The 16,337-nt window shown below is 35.3% G+C and overlaps 1 protein-coding gene across 1 annotated transcript; it reads left to right on the top strand.

Moving 5' to 3' along the window:
* The first annotated feature begins 1,041 nt into the window (after positions 1–1,041).
* LOC123557511 (carbonyl reductase [NADPH] 3-like) lies at positions 1,042–13,658 on the top strand. Its single transcript, XM_053543822.1, has 8 exons — positions 1,042–1,196; positions 5,506–5,587; positions 6,535–6,713; positions 8,290–8,402; positions 9,828–9,956; positions 11,859–12,000; positions 12,294–12,357; positions 12,854–13,658. Exons 1-8 carry the CDS (start codon positions 1,170–1,172, stop codon positions 12,949–12,951), a joined length of 834 nt encoding a protein of 277 aa, XP_053399797.1. The 5' UTR covers positions 1,042–1,169; the 3' UTR covers positions 12,952–13,658.
* The last annotated feature ends 2,679 nt before the right edge of the window (positions 13,659–16,337 follow it).

Below are 16,337 nucleotides of genomic sequence, written 5' to 3'. Positions count from 1 at the left end.
AATATTTACCATTTCCAAAATATTTTACAAAGTGTTTAGATAGAAATGTTGCTAAAATAACCTGAAAGTTTTAAAACAATTCATTTACAAATAAACAAATACATTGGTATATACCAAATTGAATTATTTTTGGTCAATAAATTCAAAAGTAACCATGACAGTTTGAAAACGTAAAAGGCAAACCCTTGTTACAGAAAAGGTGGGTTTAAACAATAGATCATTTATCCTATATGGCAAGGAAATATTGACATACCTTACATGAACGTTTACATGAACGTTTAGTTAATAAGTCCGACCAAGATCGGGTACCTGGTGCGTATCTCTAGATCTTGAAAAGAGGACATAGAAGGTGACAGGAACTTCGAATGTTTTACTACATGTATTTTCTTCAAATCTGGAACATTTTCGGCCTCGTTTGAGCCCTTACCACCAGGTAATGCACATGTACGATACATGTAAATTTAGGTATATATCCTAGATAGTTTAGGTCAGATATTGATGTATGGTTGTAGGCTATATGTTCAAGTTCTTACTTGTGTGTACAATATATGGATGTGTAGGTAGATGAATCCACTTTACATTTTACTATCTATGAGTCAGTAAAAGTAGCATAGAAGCATTTTGGGCCTTTGACAGACGGACATGCATTCAAATTTTGCGGATAAAAAGGCAAGATACTAAGTCAAAATTTCAAGTAACGCAAGTTCAAATTTCAAGATACTAACTAAAATCACTATTAAACAGTCTTCTTTGGGGGAATGGGGTGGGAATTTAAGAGAAAAGGGACTGCGTAAATGTGTTACCGGGGCGACTTAAGCTGGAATAGAGCGGACACACTAGTCCAGCGGTGACACCGCTCCAACTAAAAATAAGTAGGCCTAACACCACAAATCAAATGTTTTATTTATTCGACATGTTCTTGGCTCATAGCTTTTAGTTATTTTCCAATAATGTTGATTTAAAAACGTGGCTAGATACTCAACTAAAACCTCCTCACTCCACCCAGTCTTTGTGACGACAACAATATATCTCCACATAGTATTCGTTAAAGACTTAAGTAAACAAATTAGATAAGATTATTCCACCGGGTAGGATAGCAGAAAAACCTTCAAGGAATTCTGCAAAAATCATAATATAATTCAGAAACGGTTATTACAGCCTGACTGGAAATGAGTTCTTCAAGACGTGTGGCAGTGGTAAGTCAGTTGTCATTTCTTATATTTTTTATAACATTGTTTGAACAGGCGGTCACAAAATTCTTATACATGTACTATATATGTACCTCTATTAGATCTATTTGTATTTGGTTTGGTCGCACCGCCGGTGCATAATAATAGCAATAACCAGCATTTTGTTTTAATACAAAATTATCTTTACACGTGTTAAAATGGCACTATCATTGTCTTTTTTAGTGAGATCAATATAGAATTTTAAGGTACTTCCGCCATCTTGAATTTAGAGTGACCTTCATTTGAGGTGTGAAAATATTGTGAACAAAAGCTTTCAAATGCAGCTGTTCCAGAGTACAAAAACAGCTCAGTTTGCAAGATCTGAAGTAAAAGTAGCTGTATAAAAAGTAATAATAAAATTTGGAAATAAACAAAGAAGATATTTTACCTGTATTTTTCCAAATTTTTGGTTAGATTTATAAATCCTTTCAAAATACTTTATTAAAAAATCATGAATGGCAAAAGTTAGTTCAAAGTATCAGTTAGTGCATAGGAGAATTGTCTTACCGAATAGAACTAAACTTAGTACAAAATCTGTTTTCAAATCTGACCACCTCATGTATTAAAACAAAAATAAATCTGTACATATTGCTATTTTCAGCATACATAAAAATAGTGCAATGTGCGGACAATGATTTTTCTATGTATGGTGTACCAAACTGCCTAAAATTGTAAGAGAAGTTTCAGACTTAATGTGAACAAGATTTGCAGCGATCAAAAATTCTTTTCAAGGATTGTGCAAGGTTAAGAAAATTTTAATTTACTATTGTGGACTTTATGTACTAACGCGCTGCTTATCTCACGGAAAATTTGGTGGAAATGGAATTTTCGGCACTTCCTGCGCTAACTACCGAAATTACTTAACGTAACTTTCTCACACATACGTGATTGTATATTTATAAGTTATAAAAACAATCGAAATATTTACGTTATCACGATATATGCAAATATTTTAGACAATCTTAAAACATTTGGCCACAGTATTTCCGCATACTGGTCGGGGACAAGTTCGATGTGTATAATGATTCCTTAGAGGTTTCATGCGTCGTAAACTTGCCAATTTTGATCTTTCGACTTTTTATACAATATGAGAATTTATGCAGCATGTAATAAATCGCAGAAAAAAATGTGCAACAAAATATGTTAGGAGGTATTATAATGTGTATACAATTGTAGATAACCTGATGATTTGTCACACTTTCATAGATTTAAACAGATATTCTTGCATAAAAACTACTTTTTCACTGGATCCGCCCATGTATTAACGGGAGAAAAATCGTGTGCAAACATGGCAATTCACGTGCTGTTAATACCCGATTTTTATTTTTAAAAATGCTTTCCCAGGGACGTATATGTAATTCTGCGCAGATTGACATCTAGTATCTACGTCTTTTTTCTTTCATAAAAGCCTCTACTTGAAGCATTAAATATGCAATCTAAACCATAGAATGATTTACTGTATCAGTAAGTTGAGTAACTAACGAATACGCTAAACTCCCATTTTAACTCTGCGTCAATTCAGATTTTGTAGACAACGTGAATTTCAAAGAATTGCGTGTTTACCTGTACGATTCTTTGTTTTTAGGTATTATATTTATGATTTTGATATGTATCAATCAGTATGTTTTTATCTAATTTCTCGAAGCGGTGTTGACAGCGGAAGCAGCGGTCCAGTACTAAGACTGTCTACAAAACCAAGGATAACGAGTTCTTTATCTGAAAATTACGAACATTGGGATCAGTGTTCAGTATACACCTGAAAATAATAGAATTGCTATTTGCCGAGTGCACACTTGTTTTCTATCATCGTTAATATAAAGTAAACTCGAACATATATGCATAATCTCATAAACACTTCTTTATTGTATGTTCTCTGAAATTAACAAATAACTGGCTCAGCTGAGACACCATACTTTAAAGTAAATTCAGTTTATTCACCACGAGGTTCAAAATGCACGGGAGTCTCGTGATAGTACATGCCTTTATTTCACATGGTTGAAGTGTAAACAAATAGTTAAATTTGCTTCGTTTTATTTCTCACGGAAAAGATCGGACGGGTTTTTATATTGGAATAATCATAGAACATATATGCATTTAAAGTTGAAAGTTGATTGTTTTATACAGGACGTAAAACTGAAACAAGTAAGCACTTTTACTTTTCCAGCAATGTTCCTCAGGTGAACTTTGACATTGTTTACAAAGAGAAATCAGTTTTGTGTCATCTGGAAATGCGTTGTTCGGCTGAAACGTAAAGTTCTCGGAAATGTTCTAAAATGGCTTATTTTGAGAATTTTTGTTTTATTTATAAATTCAACACAATGTGCAATATTTCCAGTTTTTGAAAATGATTAAAATCGAACTTGTTTTTAGAAAAAGTCCCGATCTTTCATCAATATTTTGTCAGCGGATGCTTACAAATTTTAAGTGAAACGGCTTTCTTGTCCAAAAGAGGTGTGTAAAGCGAAAAACTATCATTACACATTGCGTTTATTCTTTAAATGTAAAGGATCGGTAACAAATTAAGGAGATCGGACAGTGCAAAACTATACTAAATGGATATCTCTAACCATTGATAAGGAGGCATATATATTTCAGTAAGGAAATCTGAGGTAAAAGAACAATCATATATTTTATTTCTTGAAATAAACATGGCGGCGAAATATTTTAGAAAAACTGTGCACGTGTTTTGCGCATTAGAATGTTTAACGACATTTTCTTGAGAAAATAGCGCTCGTGTGCACTATTTTGGCATTTCTTTGATTTGAAAATAAATATTTTATAGCAATTTAGGATGCATACGATACTAAAATTTTGCACCAAAAATGTTCACTCATTTTCTTCCAAAGCACTGTGGATATAGGGTTCAACGTAACTTTCATACTCGCAAGTTTACCTACAGATATATCTTTTCAAGTTTTATCATATATTTTTTGTGTCCTTGCATTTCGAAAGCTGTTTCGAGGATTCTGATTTTTCACATGAATTTCTAGTTTCAGTTTGCGGAAGTACCTTAATGAATTTACTGAATTGCATGTCCTAGATTTTGACACTTTGTCAGAATAGTTTTTCGAGCTCTTGCATGTTCCTTTTGATCCATGGTATAACATGATATCATACTGTCTATCCAAGCTCAACCTGCAACCATTCTAGACACTTTAAACATTTAATCACTGAAAAACTAGTTCAGTAGGCCTCATGATTGTCTATTTAAGACTCTGTGACCTTGATGTACAAGTACTGGCATAATAACAGCTAGTGTCACACATAGTGTTCTAGATTTTTATTGTTACATGACATGTAACATTTTGTTAGTAGCTCTAGTTCACTTTCGGTATATTCTATATAGGTTTGTTCAGTATGTATTTGGCATATTTTAATTATTAATAAACGATCTTTAAATAATAGATCCAAGTCATGACTAAGTCTAGAGATGTGTTGCTCCCTTTGGGACTCTTAATGCGTATGGTTTCACATATTTCTCAGATACTGAAATATTTAGATGTCTTGACAAGCATGCAGCTCATTTTTAAAAGACATTTTGTTCTGCAATTTTACACATGCATGTTTATGTTCTCACTACATTCTCCTCTATAAAATACATGGATGACATATAAATGTATAGTCTGTCTGTATAAGCTTCTATAAAAACTATACAAATGGGGTTTAAATGAAATTGAAAAATTAAAAAAATATGATCTATTAATGATAATTATCTTCTAAAATGATCCACATGAGCTTTGATCAGATTTGTTTCTTGGTTTGAATCTAAGCTAGTCTCATATAGTCATTGTGCAGCTGAATTTCATACTTTCAGGGTTAATTGAGCCGTGCCATGAGAAAACCAAAATAGTGGCTTTGCGACCAACATGGATCCAGACCAGCCTGCGCATCCGTGCAGTCTGGTCAGGATCCATGCTGTTTGCTTTCAAAGCCTAATGGAATTAGAGAAACTAGCTGTTAGCGAACAGTATGGATCCTGACCAGACTGCACGGATGCGCAGGCTGGTCTGGATCCATGCTGGTCGCAAACCCACTATGTTGGTTTTGTCATGGCACGGCTCAATTAGTGAAAACAAGTATTCAGTAGATATAGTTAGATAAATTTTGAAATTTGAACATCAAGTCATGTAAGTTCAAAAACTTGCAATTTCATATAATGTACTGTATGAGGTTAATAAAGCTGCTAGAAGCTTGTCTAAATGTCTCCAGGAATTCAATTATTATAAAATGTAAACAAAGCCTTGTCACAATAGGAAACATGTCATACATTTTACAGGTCACTGGTGCCAATAAAGGAATAGGCTATGCCATTGTAAGAGGTCTCTGCAAACAGTTTGATGGAGATGTCATTTTGACTGGTATGTATTTCCTATAAAATTTTGACTGGTATGTTTTTCCTATAAAATTTTGACTGGTATGTGTTTCCTATAAAATTTTGACTGGTATGTATTTCCTATAAAATTTTGACTGGTATGTGTTTCCTATAAAATTTTGACTGGTATGTATTTCCTATAAAATTTTGACTGGTATGTATTTCCTATAAAATTTTAACTGGTATGTATTTCCTATAAAATTACAGAATTTGTGTCATGAGAGTCAGTTAGATAAGATGGTGACAACTGCTTTCCCTGAGAGTAGTAATGATAGGTTTGTTTTCCAGGAAAATGGGGGCATCCGTGGCCGAGTGGTAAAGTTGCTGACATCAAATTTCTTGCCCACATTGATGTTGGTTTAAGGGCGTTTAATTCTTCATGTGAGGAAGCCATCCAGCTGGCTTACGGAAGGTCGGTGGTTCTAGCTAGGTGCCCGCTTGTGATGAAATAATGCACAGAGGGGCACCCCAGAGGTCTTCCTCCGCCATCAAAGCTGGAAAGTCACCATATGACCTATAATTGGGTCGGTGCGACATTAAACCAAACAAAAATTTAAAAAAATATAATTTTCCAGGAAAACAGTAATATACTTTTGGTGATTACATCATTAAGACTGTGTTGCTAAATTTAGCACAGTGTCATTTAAAGCAAAGTGGAGAGACAGTTTGGTTGACATGTTAAGAGTTGATAGTTTTTGAAAATGTCTGTTGATGCCTAATGGTGTCTCATTGTCTGGCTTAGCAAAATCCTTATTTTGCTGTTCAAAATTATGTACATTTGCATGTAGCATGCATGTTACTCAAAGAGTCTTATCAGACCCTCGTAGTACTAGTAGATAAGGTTTCTTACAGGAATGCATACACAACTATTTCAGGCTTACTAAAATTTCAGCATCTAATACTTATAAAGAGAAATCTTTTAATTAATTTTAGCAAGAAATGAGGGTAATGGACAAGAAGCCATTAAGAAGTTAAATGGTGAAGGGTTAAAGCCGATGTTCCATCAGCTGGATCTAGATGATGTTGGCAGTATAGACAGAATAAAGGATTTCCTGCAGAAGACATACACTGGAATAGACATACTAGTAAACAATGCAGGGATAGCTTTTAAGGTTTGTATAAAAGGGAAGCTGTGAGATATACTCATTTGTAATGTGTAATCATATAAATTAAATTTTGTAGAGATAAAATTGTAGGGTTATTTCAACTGAAATGAGCCGTGCCATGAGAAAACCAACATAGTGGGTTTGCGACCAGCATGGATCCAGACCAGCCTGCGCATCAGCGCAGTCTGGTCAGGCTCCATGCTGTTCGCTTTTAAATCCTATTGGAATTGGAGAAACTGTTAGCGAACAGCATGGATCCTGACCAGACTGCGCGGATGCGCAGGCTGGTCTGGATCCATGCTGGTCGCAAACCCACTATGTTGGTTTTCTCATGGCACGGCTCAAATGGTTAAACATGGAGGCACTAGTTTGTGGATTAATTTTGTAGATATGTGGCTACCATGAAATCTGCTAAAATTAGTAGAATGTGAATATTGTACCATATCATTTATATATACGGATAATAATTTTGTTTGATTTGTTTTAGATTTCATTCTATTTTTAAACACTTAATTATTCTTGGGTTATCTATGTAACAGCTGTGTCAGTACACATAACCAATGCTTCTTGATTCCGTGCCATTCTAACATATTCTGCACAAATAAGTGATAACTTCTCCACATGAAGGTGGAGGATTAATAACTTAAAACGTCTTTAATCAAATCATCCTAGAGAGCATTCATATGGATCAAACTTGCAAGGCCTTGGACCATGATTACCATAGCTTTGTGTTCTATCTACTGAGCCACCAGAAAATGAAATTTCAGAAAGTTTTTTAATTGAGCAGATAATATCTTCACAATATCTTCACATTACCAGTTTAAGACATGGTTTTCATCTGTCTTAAATTTGTGCTATTTTCTATTTATTTACTTTAAGCAGTATGATAAAAAGGACCAAAAATAGGGCAGACCAGTCACCTGTGACTGTATTTTGAAAAGTTTCTCCAATGTTAAGCACCATATAAAAGTTTGATTTATATAGTTACTTTAAAAGTGACTCAGTCACATTTTTGGCACATCAAAATGAACTCCTCACAAAATTTGTGTTTTGTAACAGAGTGCTTCAGTTTAAACTTATGATTGAGAGGCAAATTTTTCATGAGTATCTCTTTAATGTACAAAAGGCAATGTGTTTTACAAAAGGGATCAGATTTGTTTTTGAAATCATGAACAAAATTAACACTTTTTTTATGCAAAGTGTATTGTGTGATTTTACAAAAATGGAAAGGCAGCTTCATGTCTTTTGCTAATTTTTCATGTCAGGTATACCGGTACTCTTTAGATAAAATGGATAACAGTTTTTAGACTAACGGGGAATAGTTTTAACTCTTACCCTGCTAAATTTCTATAATGGACCTGTCCATCTTTCAATTTGGACAGTACCATTAACTGTTAAAAGGGGTGTTTACCAAAAAGATGCTGATTGAATGGCAAACAGTGCAGGCTGATCTTGGTCTGCACTGGTCGCAAAGGCAGAATAACTTGCCACCAGCAGGCTAAGGGTTACGTAAATGTATGCTGTAGTGTTTGGTGTTTCTTTCATGTTTGTGTGATTTTATGCATTGTTTGAAATAACACAGATGGCAGCCACAGAACCGTTTTCACAACAAGCTGAGATCACTGTAGCTACTAACTTCTGGGGAACATTGAACGTCTGTAAGGGACTTTTTCCACTCCTGAAACCTCATGCAAGGTAAGTATGCTATAAATAATGTGAGCCATGCCATGAGAAAACCAACATAGTGGCTTTGCGACCAGCATGGATCCAGACCAGCCTGCGCAGTCTGGTCTGGATCCATGCTGTTCGTTTTCAAAGCCTGTTGCAATTAGAGAAACCGTTAGCAAACAGCATGGATCCTGACCAGACTGCGCAGATGCGCAGGCTGGTCTGGATCAATGCTGGTCGCAAACGCACTATGTTGGTTTTCTCATGGCGCGGCTCATGTTGTAATAAAGTTAATGTGGCTTCTCACTCAACTTCGGGCATAGAGTTCTTTCAGTGAAAAAGTTATCTGCCTTACTGTTCTACTCATGTGCCTGCCATTGCTTGAAAATATGCCCTTATTAGTTGGATTACAATTTATAGAAAGTAAAATGTTGTCATGAAAAGTAATGATTTTTATGATTTAAAACTACTAAATCAATTTTGTTTTGATATTTTAAGTGATGTCTGTGTATACATAGATATAAATTATGTTTTAATGGGAAACTCGTACATAATGATATCTTTTAGCAGAAGTGATAGTTAATGACAAAGTATGTATACAAGGAGCATTTAGAAGTGTATTGAAATGTACATGTTATACTTTTCTTGCTTACCTAGCTGTGATAGCTGAGGATAGCCCAGTTTAAGATCACCTTATCTTTTCCATTGGGAAAAACAAACTGTATGTGCACTTTTTAGCTCAAAAACCTTTTCAAGGAAAAAGTAGAGCTATTGCACCCGCCCCAGCATCGGGTGTGGCGTTGATTGAAGTTTTTTGATAAAGTCAAATATCTCTGTTACTATCAAAGCTATTGACTTGAAATTTAACATAGTTTATTTACTATCAAAGTCTACACCAGGAGAAATAATCCCCATAACTCTGGTTTGAATTTTGACAGAGTTATGCCCCTTTTTAATTTTTTGGGCGTAAAGTTTTTGATAAAAGTCAAGTATCTCTGTTACTATCAAAGCTTTAGACTTGAAACTTAAAATGGTCATTTATCATCCAAGTCAACACCAGGAGAAACAGTTCCAATAACTCTGTTTTGAATTTTTTCAGAGTTATGCCCCTTTTTAACATAGAATTTTTTGGTTAAATATTTATAAAATTTTCCAGGCAAAAGCTCTAACAATAACTCAGAGTCAAGCACTGAGAAAAGTCGAGCATGCTGTCATCAGACAGCTCTTGTATAATTTACTGTATCTTTGAAAATGTTTTCTTGTAGGCAAGAAAAATGATCTCACATGCCTGCATATGTCAGATATGTGTTTCACACCCTCTGGACAGCATGAATAAGAAACATATTGTTAGCACTAGGTTTCTCAGACCCCTCTGTCCCTTAGGTTTGGAAAACCCTGTGTTAGACAAGGAGGCACGTTAGGTCTTTGCATCTTTTTTGAAAAATATTTCAGGGTAGTAAATGTATCCAGTATGGCTAGCCAGTATGCAGCCAAAAAGTGCAGTGATGAAATGAAATCAAGATTTATTGCCCCTGATCTTGATCAAGCAAAAGTTGAGCAACTGATGACAGAGTTTGTCAAGTAAGCAAGTGTTTACCATTCTCCTACCTGTTATTAATAAAAAAGTAATACTATTCGTTAGTTCTTTAAACTTTTAGCCTGCTAAATTTCTGAAATGGACTAGCCCATCATTCAATTTGGGCAGTATCATTTATTATTCGAAGGGGTGTTCATTGAAAATTTACTGACTGAATAGCGACCAGTGCAGACCATGATCAGACTGCACAGATGTGTGCAGACCAAGATCAGCCTGCTGATCTTGGCCTGCACTGGCCGCAAAGGCAGAATCACTTGCCACCAGCAGGCTAATGGTTAACAGTAACAAAAAGAATGTTTGAAATTATTAACTGTTTATTTTGTGTTACAATGACTAGGCTGTTTGGTCCATAAATCCTTTTAATTAGAAAGGTGCTACTTACTTTGAGGCAGAATGGCTAAAGATGCGGATCTCAGATCACTTGGTCCTGAGCTCTGTGGGGATGTAGATGTAGAATTCTGCCTTGCAAGGAAGACTAGAACTGTCTTACAGAAAGTAGGTGGTTCTACCCAGGTGCCCATGCATTCCTGAAATAATGCCTGAATAGCCACCTTGGGTATTCTCCAATTAAAGCTAGGAAGTTTTCAATTTACCTTAATAGAGTCCGTAATATATTGCAATTCGTAACTTACTTTGTTCCACCAATTGGCAGGCAAATGTACATGTACCATCTTAGTACAGATGTTCACTTCTTTGTCACAGATGTGTCAGTTTTAATGAAACTTGTCATTGCTGTTAAAGTTTGTGACTCCCCAAGGCTAAATTGTTAAGGTGGCTACCGCTGGCTTGAGCCTTTCTCTGGGCATCAAATTGTTTCATGTGAGGAAGCCATGCAGCTTGCTTGTTACAGATTGATATTTCTACCCACTATCTCAAGCTGAAATAATGTGAAGCAGAGGTACCTATGATCTTGATTCACAAGGCTTTTGAATAGCCAAGTGTACTTTTAGCTGATTCACAAAATGTATTAAGTGTTAAACAGTCAGGGCTTAAGTCTTTCTTAATGTTAAGTTTGACAAAATATGCAAGTTTTGGTTCAAATACATGTAGTTCAAAATGATGTAAGGACTCCAGTTCATATTTTGCAAATTGTGAAAAATTAAGCACATGAACATGTAGTACATAACATTTGGTCGTATGATTAAAAACAGGCAAATCTACAACTATGTAAAGTTTTATTAAAATCTACGTTGTAGAACCTTTTTCTGTATGTGAAAATGTCAGCTAAAGTGCAATTTTCCCATAGAAGCCTATTATGAAAAGTGATTGGAGGGCAGATATTTTCAATTCTAACAAACATCAAGTATACAACCCTATCTTGCTGAAATTTCTTAGTATATTCTGAAGTTTGCAAACATTAGTGTTCAAATTCTATTTTGTAGAAATATTTTTTGACTTGAATGTGAAGAACTACCTTAATGGTTTTTCTCTTGTTGCTCTTTCTCTTGTTGCTCTGTCTGTTTTTTGCAGTCATTTAGTGTGTATGGTTTGTAATGTTATCTTCTATGACCATTTCGGTAGTTTACATGTCACGGTTTATGACCATTTCTGTGTACCCACTGTATTCCTTTGTATGTTTTGTTTTGCCCTTATTTTCTATAGATAGACATGGTTTACTTTGTCAATATATCTTGTGTTGTGAGAGTTATGGTAACATGGAACTTTCATCTTGGAAAGCAACAGTCTGATATTACTGCAGTCTGAACAATACACCTGCCATGTGTCAGACTAAGTCGGTGCCTCTCATATATATTTATATAGCTGTGTAGAAATCTTTAAACAAAAAAATATTCCTTAACAGAACAATATTGTATCAGTCATACATCCAACCAAATACTCAGTGTGCTGGTATAAGGAAAACCTGACCCTTTTGTTTTTATTTTCAGTTCAGCTAAAGATGGTAGTTATGAGAAGAAAGGTTGGTGTCAGTCGGCATATGGTTGCTCCAAAATTGGTGTTACCCTTCTTAGTTTTGCTCAGCAGAAAGAATTTGACAAAGATTCACGAGCTGATATTATCGTAAATGCTGTAAGTAAATCTATCATTTTTATGCTTGCTAAAGCGTGAGCGTATGGTTGAAACAGTGTCACTTTGTCTGCCTGTCACATCCATCTGTCTGACAGTCGCACTTTCCTTTTATGGAGCACAAGTTCAAAAGTACAATAGATATTTCCATGAAACTCGAAAAAATAGATATATACCAATTAGCAGTAATGAAATAATCTCAGCATTGCCAATAATACGTAGATACAGATATAAATTTATTGTGTTTACCTTCAAAGTTGTTACATATATTTTGCAATTTTGTTTATTTTCCACAGTGTTGCCCAGGATATGTGGACACAGACATGAGCAGCCATAAAGGAACAAAAACTATAGATCAGGGTAATTTCTTTTATAATAATTGCCTACAAGAAACAGAAAGTTCCGAAGCTTGCAGAAGACCTGCAAGTATTCATGAATGAGTGGTTGCAGGATATTACTGTTGTCAAGCTAATTTTTTATGGGTCAAGATATTGTGTTAGTGTTTAGTTAATGGGGAATTCAGACCCAAAAGAAAAATATTTCAGAATCTATTTAACACATTATATCATTTTGACTAGCAATCTAACAAAATGAATTATCAGTCTTTATTGAACACTTAAGATAGCACATTGCTGCTTTAAACCAGAGTCACATTAAATAAATTAATGGTATACTATAAAATCAGAAGTTGGATTAGTATTCATATTAGTTATTTTGATATGTTACACTATACTGCCATCTTGGAACAAAGAATGTTAAAATCTCAAGATATTCAGTGTTAGTAATAAATAAAAATTTGTACAAAAAATGGAATAAAGTAACCATTAGTTAGCTTATTTTGTATATTATTTTACAGGAGCAGATACTCCATTATACCTGGCACTTCTGCCTCCGAACACCACCAGTCCTAAAGGAAACTTTGTATCTGACAGAAAGATTCAAACCTGGCCATGACTACATGGACGCCTGTAGAACTTTTACTCTGGACTTAAAGAGTGCTAGTCTCTATGCAGCTTCTCTTTGTCTCGTACAGTAGTGTATTAAATTTTACTGTTACTTACTAGGTCATTATGTTTTGGATCAAATAATGTCATGATTTAAAGTTTCAATAGTGTTCAGATTTAGAGAAAATTTCCTTTATGAAACAAGACTTCAGTTTAAAATATGATCCATTAAACAGATTTGATATGAGGAAAATTTGCTTTAAGTCAGCCTAAATTTAAATATCAGACTTTATGTCATTCCTCTTGTAACTGCTATAAACAGAACATACTGTGCATAGATCCATCGAAAATCTTATTCATTTTTTTCCCCTTTAATAGCTCAAATAGGATATTTTTGCCGATTTACATATCAACAGATCATTAGTTTTACTGATGTCAATTTTATTTTTTGTTATTGAACTTTTTGTTACTCAGTTCCTCAAACCATCTGACGTATACATCTTAAAATCAGTGTTCTTGGTTTTGACACTGAAGGAACTTATTCAATTACAGAATAAAAATCCTACACATTTCTGAACAAAAATATTATTTTACCTCTGCTGCCAAAGTCTTTAACATAGATTCAGAAACTATCTAGTTGTATGTAAATTATTTTATATGTCTACTGTTGTAAGCATGTATAATCAGACTTAATGAAATAAACTTGAAATAAACTTGTTAGTGAATTTTGTATTTCCATCAAAACTGTTAATTGCACTATGGTCCGAGCCTCCCAACCAGTCTGCCCAATTAGGTCAGAAGGTATAGCTCTAGGCCTCCAATCACAAGGTTCTGGGCTAGGCTGATTCCGTCTGTGAAGGTTTTCTTGGGACGTGTTCAAGGTCAGACATCTTCAGTTCATATAGGGAAAAGGTCACAGATCTACATAATGTTTCTTACTTTGTTTAATGATGTTGGTAACCTGACCTATATATGCCAAGTTAGTAAAACACCTGCAATTACTTTTGAATGTCATATTTTGCATTAATGTGAACATTTCTTGGGGCTACACTCAGATTTGTCCTTGTCTGCATGATTGTCCAGATGTCGGTCTGGCAGAATTTGTGTTGTGCATATCTGGAAAATCATTTGACCTTGAATTTAAGAGTTGTGAAACATCAGACGAGTGATATTCAGCATTTGAAGCTGTGCAGCTAAGGTTTTGTTTTTCATTTCACTCACGCAGACCAGAGTTATTGCGCGCTTAACTTTAGGCAAATATATGCATTAGGGCAAAGAGCTAAAAAAATTAATAAAAAAATCATACTTCTTTGATTAGGGGCCCGAAAAGTTTATGTACATGTGTCTCAAAAAGTATTCAAGTGTCCTAATAAAAGTGAGACAAAACATACCCAATCCAAATACTTACTCTCACAAATATTAGAGGTAAACTACCTGGATTTAGTCCCCAAGGCTTGATTTTACGAGTAAACACTCCACTTATTTCATTCTCGATATTTATATTTTGGCAACAAATGTGGATATTGAACTGGTTTTTGTTGTGGATGTGTTAAATGAGTTCTACTTTGATTCCAATGAGAGGAATTTTTTACCAGAGTTACAGACCCTTGTACTTAAATTCCATTTTTGGTGATTTCTGTCATATGGGAGAAGTTCACTACATATTGGTAAATATCTTGATAAATACGACTGAAAACAGTACTGTGAATCATTACTTGTGAAGGACAAATTTTCTTGTATTTCACAGTTGTGTTAATCGGCAAAATCAGATCTCTGCTAAACAAACTTTCCATTTATTCGTCTTTAATATTTGAAATCTACATAGTCATAACCCAAGGAAATAATAGTTTTTGCCAAAACCACAAATTTTGTGCTCATGAAATTAAATGATTTAACAGTACATCAGTTCTACAGTACAACAGTCAACTTGAAAGAGAGCTATGGTAACATAGTTACATAGCAGATACAGAATGATAAAGTAGTCTTTTGTTTTAACGGGCAGTCCCTCTTAACTTGTGAAACTGCACCTTTAGTACGTAAATGGGAAGTCCAACTCGTGACATAATAATCACTTTCATTTCAGCCTATGGATGGACCGTCAGGGGAGGTAACTAGTCATGGATTGGGACAAGTAAATGGGAAGAAGCAGCAGCTACCTTTTTATACGCCTGTCTCTGAAAGAGCGGGGCGTATTATGTGAACATCCTTGGCGGGCGTCTGGTGGTGGTCAGCATCCAAAGCATGTCCGCTCTCTAAGCCGGAACAGTTTTCATCCATTCTTCACCAAACTTGCAGACAATGTTTGTGGGCATTATATCTCGGCCAAGAATGATAACCAGCCGAATTGCCCCAGGCACTCTTGGATTATGGCCCTTGAATTACTGGAAAAACGGCCGGCAGCGGTCGGCGTCCAAAGCATGTCCGCTCTCTAAGTCGAACAGTTTTCATCCGATCTTCACCAAACTTGCTGACAATGTTTGTGGGCATAATATCTCGGCCAGGTTCGATGCCAAGCCAAATCGCCCCAGGCACTCCTGGATTATGGCCCTTGAATTACTCGAAAAACTGCAGATTTAGCCTTGTCCGCTCCCAAAGTCGAATAGTTTTTATCCGATCTTCACCAAACTTGGTGACAATGTTTGTGGGCATAATATCTCGGCCAAGTTCGATAACCACACAAATCGCCCCAGGCACTCTTGGATTATAGCCCTTGAATTACTCGAAATCGTAATTTGCCTTGTCCATTCAAACAGTTTTGATCCGATTGTCAATTTCATCCCACATGGAACCTCACAAGTACCTTGATTCCTTCTTACTCTTTTTTGGGGTTAACAAGGCATACAGCATCAACATTATTACCTTTATGATACGTAACTGAATATTTAGACGGGCGTATTTTGTGACAGTCTGGCACTTTTGTTTACAGTTGTGGTCTTTATACACATGTAGTTTTTATCAAAGGTAGTGGATATGTAATGACAATATGCAATTTCAGAGCAATTACGGATCAACATTATACTGTATCAGCATCTTTTTGGTTATTTCATTACAAGAGGACAATGCTGAAATCACATACAAAGAATGTTTGTTTGTTTTGGGTTAAACGCCGTTTTTCAACAGTATTTCAATTATGTAACAGTGGGCAGTTAACCTAACCAGTGTTCCTGGATTCTGTACCAGTACTAACCTGTTCCCAACTTCTCCACATGAATCAGAGGTGGAGAATGAATGACTTTATAAAATCTTCACGGAGAACATATGCCTCGCCCAGGGATTGAACTCGCGACCCCATAATCCGTAGAACTGCACTCTCCCTATAGAGCTAAGTGGGCGGGCTACAGAGAAAGCATAATCGAACAGAAAGTGTCAATTGACTTTACCGGTCCACTTCTATAT

Source organism: Mercenaria mercenaria, chromosome 5 (assembly GCF_021730395.1).
Source record: "Mercenaria mercenaria strain notata chromosome 5, MADL_Memer_1, whole genome shotgun sequence".
Classification (NCBI taxonomy): Eukaryota; Metazoa; Mollusca; class Bivalvia; order Venerida; family Veneridae; genus Mercenaria; species Mercenaria mercenaria.
This window is presented reverse-complemented; position numbering and strand designations above follow the sequence as displayed.

Coding starts and splice junctions, on each gene's coding strand:
- LOC123557511 (XM_053543822.1), top strand. CDS start 1,170: ATGAGTTCTTCAAGACGTGTGGCAGTG. Junction 1,197..5,505: donor CTTCAAGACGTGTGGCAGTG/GTAAGTCAGTTG, acceptor TACATTTTACAG/GTCACTGGTGCCAATAAAGG. Junction 8,403..9,827: donor CTCCTGAAACCTCATGCAAG/GTAAGTATGCTA, acceptor AAAATATTTCAG/GGTAGTAAATGTATCCAGTA.